This window comes from Ornithorhynchus anatinus, chromosome 7, assembly GCF_004115215.2.
Source record: "Ornithorhynchus anatinus isolate Pmale09 chromosome 7, mOrnAna1.pri.v4, whole genome shotgun sequence".
NCBI lineage: Eukaryota > Metazoa > Chordata > Mammalia > Monotremata > Ornithorhynchidae > Ornithorhynchus > Ornithorhynchus anatinus.
The window spans coordinates 34,673,137-34,684,702 of NC_041734.1; the positions used below are offsets into that span (position 1 = coordinate 34,673,137).

The window sequence follows — 11,566 nt, forward strand, 5'->3', positions numbered from 1 at the left end:
AGGACCTCGGTTCAAATCCTGGATCCACTACTTGTCTGCTCTGTGGCCTTGGGCAAGCCACTTAACTTCTCTGTGACTCAGGTGGTGATTAAGGCTGTGAGTCCTATGTGGGGCAGGGACTGTGTCCAGCCTGATCATCTTAGTATTTCTCCAGCACTTAGTTCAGTGCTTGGCACATAGTAGGTACTTAACAGATACCATTTAAAAAAAAAAAAAGATACAAGATAATCAGGTCACAGTCCCTGCCCCAACTGGGACTCGCAGTCTAAGTAGGAGGGAGGTCAGTTATTGAATCCCCATCTTACAGGAGAAGAAACTGAGACCCAGCGAAGTGAAGGGACATGTCCAAGTCACACAGTACGTTAGTGATGGTGCTGAAACTCCAAGGTGCTGGGACTCCCAGGCTCATAATCTTTGCACTAGGCCATACTGCTTCCTATGGTTTTCCTCAATCAGTCAACAGTATCTGTTGAGTTCTTGCAGTGTGCACAGCATTGTACTCAGGCCTTGGGAGAGGTTACAATCTAGTGGAGGACGCAAATATTTAAATTATAGGTAGGGGAAGCAATATGAAGACAAGCACTTAATGGCTGTGGGGGATAGGGTAAGTATCTTAATGCTTAACGGATACAAGCTCAAGCATGTAGTTGGTGCAACAGGGAGAGAAAGTGGGAATGGGAGAGGGGAGATTAGTCAGAGAAGGCTTTCCGGTGGAGATGTGATTTTAGTAGGGCTTTGAAATCCACCCTCCACCCCTTCACATACAGCACACCTCTAGTCTATCTTCAGACAGGAGGGAGGGTGGGCATGGGCAGTTGGTCCAAGGCAAGAGAGATGAAAGAGAGGCACAGTGAATCGATTGGTATTAGAGGAGTGAAGTACGTGGATTGGGTCTTAGTAGGAGGTGATTGATAGTAGTAGGCAGAAGGGCGGATAATTGATTGGGTTGCCTTAAAGCCAATAGTGAGGAGTTTCTGCTTGATGCAGAGATGGGTGTTCAGCTATTGAGGATTTTTTGAGCACTGGGGACGTGTATGGAGTGATTTTCTAAAAGAATGATCCAGGCAGCAGAATGAAGTGTGGAATGGAGAGGGAAGAGGCTCGAGGCAGGGAGATGAGCAACGAGGCAGATCAGCAGTGAGGCTGTTGCAGTAGTCTAGATGGGAGATAAGGGCTTACACCAGCACAGTGCCAGTTTGGGTTGAGAGGAAAGGGCATATTTTGGAGATGTGACGCTAGATAAAACTGATAGGATTTGATGATTGGATGTGCAGGTTGAAGGAGAGTGAAGAGCCAAAGATAAAGCCAAGTTTGTGGGCTTGTGAAAAGAAGGATGGTGGTGGTAACAGTGATGGAAAAGTTCTAGGGAAGAGAAGGCTTGGGAGGGAAGATGAGTTCTGTCATTTATAGGTAATTCACTTTTGATTCCTAGTTCACTTTTCAATATCTAATTGTTCTGTTTCCTTTTTTCTATGCTCATTAACTAATTTTTTTATTCTTAAAATGTTTTTTTGAAAATTTTATTTACTTTGATCTTTTCCTTATGTTCCTGCACCATATTTAAATTATCCATACAGTTTCTACTTTTAATTTTTAAATTGAACATCATGAGGCTCCTCAGGTTCCCAAGGATAAGTCTTGCAGACCAAAAAAAAAAGAGCATTTGGTATAGTCTTGCTTTGGAGAATTTTTAGCTTCTCATTTCCCAAGGTTTTCCATATTATTTCCTTAACAGATTAAAGAAATTTCATCATTTAATCATTTCTGCTTTGACTCCCTTCTCCTATTTTGCTTTCAATTCATTGATCTATGAAATAGGTGTAACTAAAAGTGTTGTTGAAAGGAAAGAATGAATTTACTGCTACCAAAGAGGCTCTAGGTGTGGCGAAAATGGAAGGTGAGGAATGGAGGATTCAGAAGACCAATTCCATTTCCCTCAGTGAAATGTAACACAGTTCATTCTGTTATTCGGTTAAGCCTTGGGGAGAGGTTTTCCCTCATAACTTTCCCTAAAAGGTGTTTTTGTAAGTGGATTTTTTCATAGGTTTTATTAATTAAAGATAAGAGTGGATATTGAACTGCATTACTTTTTTTGCCTAATTCTGTAAAAAAAAATAAAATAAAATCACAGGTTAGAGATGAGAAACAAATAGTGTATCGAGAAGAGAACAATGGGCTCGTTTAATATATTTGAGTTCTTGTGTTGATTACTTGAAATTGCGGTGTAATTTCATCTCTCCCCCCTCCACTTCAGACAAGAATCTTTAGTTCTTGCCATAATTTCCCTATTTAAGATAATAGTCCTTATTAACAACCTTAAAGTGTTACTGTGAAGGAGTCTACTAAAGTATTTTGCACTCCTTGTGGTAGAATATTACAAAAGCAAAGTATTATCTTCTAACTAAAATTAATAGTTGAACTTGTTTGACCTAGTTATGTTATTGCTACCTGTTTTGGTGAACTATTAAAAAAATAAGCTCAATTGGTATTATGGGCCTAGATCAATCAATGGTATTTACTGAGCACTTACTATGTGCTAAGCACTTCAGGGAGTACACTAAAACAGAATTAACAGACAGGCTTCTTGCCCATAATGAGTTTTGAGTGGGGGAAAAGTTATTGCTGAGGAAAACTAGAGTTAGAGTTGAAGAAAATCCTGAAGATATTTGTGATAAGCTAGTCCTGACAGGTGTGTTTATACTTTGCTAATGATATTAAACTGTAAAGCTTTGAGATTTTTGTATTGCAGTTTTGTATGCATGCTCACCTAAAGTAGAAGATAGTGTTTGCATGCAGCTGGATGCTCTGTGAGGTTAATACAACCTTCCTTGGCTGAAACCCTTCCCCAGTCGTGTCTGTGACCTCATTCACTGTGGTACGTGTATAACTACGTTCATCATTAGTTTCACTAACCTGAATGATCAATTTTTCATTAAATAATGTAGAGGCTAAGATTCATGTTCAGCAATATCTCTGAAACCCACTTATTTTCTTCTTTTAGACAGTAGGCAGAAAAAGTGTATCGATGATGGAGAATCAGTATTAGAAAAGGTAACAAACTTCTGTTCACTGTTACTTTGTAATTTCCCTTAGTGATGCATTTTCAACTTTGATTTTACTATAGGTATCACCTGTACCTATATTTCGTAACAACAATGAAAGACTTCCTAGGACATGATATCCAAAATTAAGTACACCCAAGGGGCTGTGCCTTGAAAACCCTTGATATTAAGGAATACCCATGCTTTTTAGTAATCAGGATGTCTGACATGGTACATGTGCATACAACCATTGATTTTTTTTTTCCACTGTCATTCTGGATCCAAAAAGGCTCAGGTTGTCAGAAAAACACACCCTAATTCTAGTCAAAACTTCTAGTGTCAAGTCTGGGAAGAACTGAATGAACTGTATTGACTGAAATGGAAAAAATCTCCCATGAATTAGGCATTTTTTCCTCTTAAATGAATTTCTTCTGTGAAGATGAATGTTTTTCAGAAGAAAGATATGGAGGCAAATTTGGCCCAGCATACGTCGATTCTCTTCTGCCATTATTTTGTCTATGTTCATAAACCCACAGGTATAGAAGAGATCTAGACCAATTGTGTAGTCCAGGGTTGGAAACTGTATTTTGCAGAAGAGCTAAGAAGGAGCGAAGCAAGCTGAAACTTCGGAGCAGGTGGTGCACAGAGAGCCATTCATAATAGTAATCATAAAAAAATTGGGGAACTAGATAAACGCTTTACCATGTGCCAAGCATGGTACTAAGCGTTGGGGTAGATATATGATAATCAGGTCACACATGGGCCTCACAGTCTAAGCAGGAGAGAGCACAAGTATTGAATCCCCGTTTTGCACATGAGGGAACTGAGGCACAGAGAAGTTCAGGGACTTGCACAAGGTCACATAGCAGACAAGTGGCAGAGTTGGGATTTGAACCCAGGTCCTCTAATTCCTAGTCCCATGCTCTTTCCAATAGACCACCCTGCTTCCCCTAAAATTCACTGCACTTTTGCCAGAGTACATGTTTTCACTATGCATTTTGGCTAGACCTAGATGGCAGAATTAAGGAATATTCTTTTGATAACTATCCCGTCTGGATTCAGTGAGATGCAGTGTTGGAAGAAATAGAAGCACATGGTGAGTATCACAATGCAAGTTGTCCTGCAATGTGGGATTCAGCAAGAATGCAATACCAGCATTCTAAATGGACTGGGTGTACCTATTTCCATCCTGATATACAGTGAAGAACATTTTGATTTCACAAAGATTTAATAAGCAAATGTATTTGGTAGTTTCAGGTGAAGAAATTGAAAGAGCAACCAGGAGAAAGGCAGAAGAGCGCCAAGACGGAAAACATACGCTCTGAAATTGAAGTTTTGGAAAATGGGACAGATGTGCACATAATTGATCTACAAAGTAAATGTTGAATTTTCTACCTAAATTTGCATTTCCAATGCAGCGAGCTTGAATAGGGGCAATGGTAAAGACAGTCCATGAATTCCCAGAAAAATCTCCGGCTTCCTGAAAACCTTTAAGATAGTTGGATTCTAAGCCTTGGGTGGGGGCAGGGTGGTAGGGATTCCCTTGAAATAGGATCTTCAGTTCAGAATTTAGATTCCAGCTGATGGATAGAGTTATGTATTTTGAGGAGCAGTTTCTGAAGTATTGATAGTATTTGAAAGGTCCACAAGCAATATTTTTCTAATTGCGTGATATTGGTGGTTAGTGAATTACACCTTTAGGGGCAATACTGCCCTAAATCCTTCACCTCCCCAAAGCAACTATTTTAGGTGATGTCTGGCTCACTAATGGAGCCCTTGGATTAGTCAGAGCAATTGCTGGAGTTGTAAATATGTGGTAGCCTCATTTCGGGAATCCTCACGATATTGCTCTTCAACCGCACCAAATCTCTTAGGGGTGCAGGAATAATATTCTCTTTGTGGTAAAACTAGTTTCTAGGAGAGGATCTGACCCCCCATGGTTATTTCACCTTTCAATGTCTTAGGAGTTTAGTAGATGTTTCCTTTTTCGCCCCCAACCTTGTTTAGGAGATGCCAATAGACAGATCAGCGACCTCAAATTTAAACTCGCAAAATCTGAACAGGAGATAACCACATTGGAACAAAATGTATGTATTCACTGCCAAAAGACTGGACTGCCAAACTAGATTTTTATTTTTAACATATATAGTAAACCCAAGTTTGAGTTGTCAGAAGTATTAATCTGTTAGTGGGATTAATAGACAGAAATCTTATGTTCTGTTGAGTTTAAACCAGGATTATCCCCCCCAAAAAAACAAAAAAAACCTTTTCCCTGTGGAGTTCTACCCAGGTTTTGCAGGATGAAAGAGACTAAAGAACTCTATGGAATCTGAAGGAAGGAGCCATCAGATTGTAGCTAGACCAGATACTCGGGAACAGCTGTTTTGAGGTTGAGAATAATAATAATAAAATAATGTAAAGAAAAGCTCTCCATGATCAATCAATCATATTACTATGTGCACAGCACTGTACTAAACACATGGGAGAATACGCTAGAACAGAATTAGCAGATATGTTCCTTGCCCATAAGGAGGTTGCAGTCTACAGTGGGAGATGGAAAAAGGTGGAGATGATTGGAGCTTCTAATAGGAATAGCTGTTTTTGGCTTGGATCATGGCTGTCCCTGGGAAGAGGAGGTGAGGGGGAAGGAAAGGAAGATCAGCAAATCAGGCTAATTGCATATACATGTACCTGCCAGCAGCCCAGCTACTTGGTAAAGAGGAAATCAGCTGACAAGGGAGTTTTGTTATGTGGTAAAAATCAAGCTGGAGAAGGGAAAAATGCATTTTGGTACTCTTTTTCCCTTCCAAAGCATAGGACTTTTTCAGATTAGTGGTGATCCTAATTCCTATCATTTTTTAGTTTTTTTCTTTCCTGCCTATAAGAAAAGAAATCTGGGCCCTGGGGGCTTTTTTTTGTTATGTAACTGAATCTTTTGGTTTTAATTTTGTTTGGTTCTAACCTTTAGGTAATACGATTGGAGGGTCAGGTAACCCGCTATAAATCAGCTGCTGAAAATGCAGAAAAGGTAGAGGATGAATTGAAAGCTGAAAAACGTAAACTCCAAAGAGAGGTAATCCATTTGCCATGGCTGTTTTATGAAAAGAATGCTAGCAGTGTTATTCTTTGGGGAATAGAAAGACATTCTCACCGCTGAAAGGACCATTAGGGTGTTTCTCTCCTCACCTTTTACCCCCATTGTATCTTCTGCTCTTTCCTTCCCTTTATTCCATCCTTTCCTGTCTCTCTTAGAAGTGTCATCCAGTGGACTACTGAAAGAAACAAGTTGGAGACAGGCAGTGCCTAGCCAACAGAAGCATTCATTCATTTGAATGTATTTATTGAGTGCTTACTATGTGCAAAGCCCTGTACTAAGCATGCATTTGCAGACCAACATATGGAAGGACATACAAGCAGCTTTGTACAATGAACCAAATATAGGCAGTCATATTTATTGAGTGGTTACTTTGTGCAGAGCACTGTACTAAGCACTTGGGCGAGTACACTATACCAGTTGTTTGACACCCTCCCTGCCCACCATGAGTTTACAATTTAAAGGTGAAAAAGAGCTAGTTATTTCCAGGCGGGATAGGGAACAGGCATATTTTGCCAGGAAGAGGAGTTGAGCTTGCATGTTGAGGGAGAATGAGTTAAAATGTAAGTGATTATCTTTCTCCAGTTAGGTGGGAAAAGTTAGAGGAGAAATGTTGGTAAGCTTTTGTAGGCAGATGATTTGCCCTCCACTTTGTCGAGATAAAGAATTTATGTCGAAATCTTACATATGTTGCTGTTGGAGTTATTAAGCTAAGGGTGAAGGTACATCTGCTCATGTAATTGAAGCTGCTACCACTGTGGTAAGAGTGAAAAATCACCCCACTTATATAGACCAGTAAAAATCTGTCACAAGCATCTTAAATCCAAGGATTGGAATTACATATATCCTTTAGGTTGAAAGACACACACACACACACAGAGAAATGTCTTCTGTTTATGTATATCCACGCAATAGTCAATTGTATTGAGCACTTACTGTGTGCAGAGCACTGTGCTAAGCACTTGGGAGAGTACAATATAACAGACACACTCCCTTCCCACAATGAGTTAACAGCCTAGAGACAAGCTAGCCCTGCATCTTAAATAATAATAATAATAATGTTGGTATTTGTTAAGCGCTTACTATGTGCCGAGCACTGTTCTAAGCACTGGGGTAGACATAGGGGAATCAGGTTGTCCCACGTGGGGCTCACAGTCTTAATCCCCATTTTCCAGATGAGGTAACTGAGGCACAGAGAAGTTAAGTGACTTGCCCACAGTCACACAGCCGACAAGTGGCAGAGCTGGGATTCGAACTCATGAGCCCTGACTCCAAAGCCCATGCTCTTTCCACTGAGCCACGCTGCTTCTCCGTGCTGCTGCTGCTGCTGCTTAAAGTATATCCCCACAGCACTTTAGTACATATCCATAATTTATTTTAACATCTGCTTCCGCCTCTACATTGTAAGCTCCTTGTGGGTGCGGAATGTTGTCTTCCAACTCTGGTATACTCTCCCAAGCGCTTAGTACAGTGCTCTGTAGACAGTAAGCAGTCAACAAATATAATTGATTGATTGTTGCCCTCTAAGTTATTTTCAAGAGTTGGATTGATATTTTGTTTCAGAACTATTCCATTTTAGTGTAAACTGTAACTTAAATATACGGATTATAGAAAAACTTTATGAACAGTTGCCAGAATAATCACTTGATATCTACTTGGCAGTATAAAATCACCATGAGTTTTTTTAATCTATAGGAACTAGTTCCATATCCATACTTAACTGGACCTTTACTTTCATTGTATTCATAATTTTTCCCAACTAACTGGAAGAGGTGGAGTTTTACTCTCTAGACCAATTCTGCCTCAGCGTTCACCCCAACTTCCCTCTACCACCCCAGTTATCCTTAATTCTCTACCTCCTTCTTGCACACAGAGTAACTACTTATTTTTGTGTGAATTTGGCTCCTCATAGACCATTATATGCCCAAAAGAAAGATACTGTTATGCTGCCTTATTCATTAATGAATACAAATTCCTCGTATTTTGAAGGGAGGGTTTTTTTGGTTGTTTTTTATGGTATTGGAGTGCTTATTATGTCCTAAACCCTGGAGTAGATTTAAGCTAATCAGGTTGGACATAGTCCATGTCCCAATTGGGGCTCACAGTCTTAATCCCCATTTTACAGATGAGCTATCTGAGGCATAGGATTATGGGTCAAACAAGTCATAAATGAAGACACGGTGGTCATTTCTTAGAATTTACAGGACCTACATTTTGTCCCAGGCAATCACCTCGCTAACCACTAACATGCCATTGAAATTATGGAAAAATCAAACTCAGGGAATGAATGTTGGTATAACCCCAAAATTGAATATATTACTTTTTAAGTTGGAAAGATTCTGATAGCCTGACAGGTTTTCCGTCTCTATCTCCAGCTTCGTTCTGCATTGGATAAAACTGAAGAACTCGAGATGAGCAATGGCCACTTAGTGAAACGGCTGGAAAAGATGAAAGCTAATCGAAGTGCTTTCTTGTCACAGCAGTAAATACCAGCTCGGAATGGAAATCTTCTTGACAGAATGAGGACACCTCTGCAGATGAGTCTCTCCATTAGGAGTGCTTCTTTGCACCATGCCTTCCGAGAGAGGGAAAAACAACACTATAAGGCATGCGCTCATTTGTTAGGTGCCACCAAACGGTGGTAGTCAACAGATTCGAACCTGTAGCCACCCCGTCCATTCCTGAAGGGGAAATTGATCCAGGGGTTGTGCCTACCGATGCCCTTTCACACAATATTTGTGGTACCGATACAGTACCTGTACGTAACTGAACAAGCACATTAGGCATCATGTAACTTTCTCATCTAGAAAGGCACAGGAGCATTAATTGCCATTTAAAATGGTGTTCAAGGTTAAGATTAAAATAGGACTCGAATTGTCTTTTTAATTGTCTTGTTGAAAAATGAGCAAAAATACATAATTTTTGGACTTCCTTTCATGGCAGAATCTGCTATTTTAGTGACTTAAGTAGTATAATCATAACCTCTGCTTTTCATACACAAAACACTGTGGAACCATAAGCCATTATGAAACAAAACTCCTTCGTCGGAAACAAGAGAAGATGGTCTTAGAAGCAAAAGTGACCTTAAAAGACTCTCTGTGGATAATAAATGAAGGTGTTCAATAGGAATTTTTTCATTGGTTCAATCATAAAATATTTTATTTCAGGGTAAATAGGCATTAGCTTCACTGAAAATGACAGCTTTTTATTTGTATTATTTAATCCTTATATTTGGAATTGAAGTTGTTAACTTCTTTTAAAGGATGTACTGTTGGCAAAAATAAAAAGAGAAATGTCATGTTAAAAAAAAAAAAAAAAAAGGATGTCTTGTCTGCCCATTGTGTCATTATCAAAAAAACTTCAGATTGCTTGAAGAGCTTTTATTAACTTTTTAATATGGTATTTGTGTTTACAATGTTCCAGGAAATGCTCTAAGTAAATGCTGGAGTAGACTCAAACTAATCAGGTTGGACACTGTTCACGCCCTACATGGGGCTCACGGCCTTAATCCCCATTTTACAGATGAAGTAATTGAGACCCAAAAAATGAAGTGAATTGCCCCAAATTTACACAACCGACAAGTGGCAGAGCTGAGATTAGAACCCAAGTCCTTCTGAGTTCTTCTTTTAGACTGTGAGCCCATTGTTGGGCAGGGATTGCCTCTATCTGTTGCCGAATTGTACATTCCAAGCACTTAGTATAGTGCTCTGCACACAGTAAGCCGCTCAATAAATACGATTGGATGAATGAATGAGTCCCCAACCCGTACTCTACCCATGGGTTTCCTAGTTCGAAACTGCAGTCATTCAGAGCCCCTTTACTGTACCACCGAAGACCGCCCTCTTTACATTTTTCAGTTAGCTCACTACATTTGTCAAAAAACTCATTTGCTTAAAAGAAGTTTGAAACTGCACAATTCTGATCGTATAAAGCGGTACACACTTTATAATCCTTTCACATTTTCTAAGGAAATAAGTTTCTTCTTTGGTCTATTCACAGTATTCACCACATCTTTGGTCTATCCATAAAACTATCCAAGGAATTTGCAATTTAATGTGAGTTAGAAACTAAACTCAGTGGCCTCTGACGTAGACTGGCTTTAATGGAAAGATTAAACCATTTTTTGAATGACAGAGTTGGTTGGGAGAAAGCAGTTCTTTAAATACTGCAGTTCATTCAGAATTCAGGTACTCTACTCTTCTACATAAAAGCGTTTCTTTCCTTAGAGAACCATTCTTCCTATCTGCCTGCTGCAAATCTTTAACCTTTTGTTGTGAATCAGTAGAAAAAAAAACACTCTTTAAATTGTTTTCATTTCCTAAAAAGAACCAAAGTAATGTGAAAAATGCTTTGGAAATGAAAGTGCTTTATAAAATCAAAGTACTATTCTAATTTCCCCTCAGGGTCGCACCTGGAGAGTTTCCAGTACTCTACTGGTCTCAGCTGTGGGAGGGAGAATCAAGTAGAGGCCTATCCATTCCACTCCTAGCTTGGGCAGTGGCTAGCGAGTGGAAGGTAATCTGCTACAAGTCAAAACTCACCCATGCTGGATAGGAGCGGCATGGGAGAAAGTCGAGAGTGGAGACTTGAGTTTACTGCGCGGAAGGTGGCAATGATAAACCACTTCTGTATTTTTACCAAGGAGACTCAATGGATATACTACCAGAACAACTGCAGATGGAGAGCGGAGCGTTCTGGGAGAGATGTGTCTGTGGTGTCTCTGTGGGTCGGAAATGACTCGGCATAAGACAAGACTATATTATTTAAAAGTTAAGTGGTCATTGCTCGGAGTGTCATTGCTAGACCCTTTCAAACTAACCATCTTAGGCTCTCATAGTAAATACAGAATTCTTCCCAAAACTTTTTTTTTCCTAATGGTATTTAAGTGCTTACTATTTGCCAGGTGCTGTACTAAGCACTTGAGCAAGTCACTTCACTTCTCTATACCTCAGTTACCTCATCTGTAAAATGGAGATTAAGATTGTGAGCTCTGTGTGGAACGGACTACGTCCAACCTGATTAGCTTGTATCTATCCCAGCACTTAGTACAGTGTCTGGCATGCAGTAAGAGCTTAATAAGTACCATAAAAATAGAAAGATGCTATGGGCAATTGTAAGTGCTGAAGTGGGATAGTTGGAGGATAAAGCTTAAGGAAATAGGGAAAGTCTCTTAGAGGAGGTAGGATTTCCAAAGGACCTTGAAGAAGGGAGAGCTGGGGTCTGAGGGAATTTTCATCAGGAGGAAATATGTGAGCAAGGGGATGGAAGCTAGGGTTGAGAATGAGGCATGTTGAGCTGGAGATGAAGAAAGAATTCAAGTTGGGGTGTAGTGGAAGAAGAGATTTGATGAGGAGGAGCGAGAACTGATTGCCTTAAAGCCAGTGTTCAGGAATTTCTGCTTGAAAAGGAGAGGAATGGGGAGCCATTGAAG

The 11,566-nt window shown here is 39.8% G+C and overlaps 1 protein-coding gene and 1 non-coding gene across 6 annotated transcripts in view; both read left to right on the forward strand.

The window, feature by feature from the left end:
• The window catches only part of LRRFIP1 (LRR binding FLII interacting protein 1), a 192,386-nt gene extending 182,931 nt beyond the window's left edge, over nt 1-9,455 (forward strand). For all 5 annotated transcript variants that reach the window (XM_007668442.4, XM_039912620.1, XM_039912622.1 and 2 more), the window contains 5 exons: nt 3,002-3,051; nt 4,293-4,416; nt 5,049-5,128; nt 6,010-6,114; nt 8,511-9,455. In XM_007668442.4, coding sequence (XP_007666632.1) covers nt 3,002-3,051; nt 4,293-4,416; nt 5,049-5,128; nt 6,010-6,114; nt 8,511-8,621 — 470 coding nt within the window. In that variant the 3' untranslated portion in view covers nt 8,622-9,455. The remainder of the gene's footprint in view (nt 1-3,001; nt 3,052-4,292; nt 4,417-5,048; nt 5,129-6,009; nt 6,115-8,510) is intronic.
• A 1,073-nt stretch (nt 9,456-10,528) lies between these two features.
• LOC114813565 lies at nt 10,529-10,666 on the forward strand. The gene has a single exon (XR_003761282.1). It is a non-coding gene; the product is annotated as a small nucleolar RNA SNORA7 (small nucleolar RNA).
• Nucleotides 10,667-11,566: the final 900 nt, after the last annotated feature.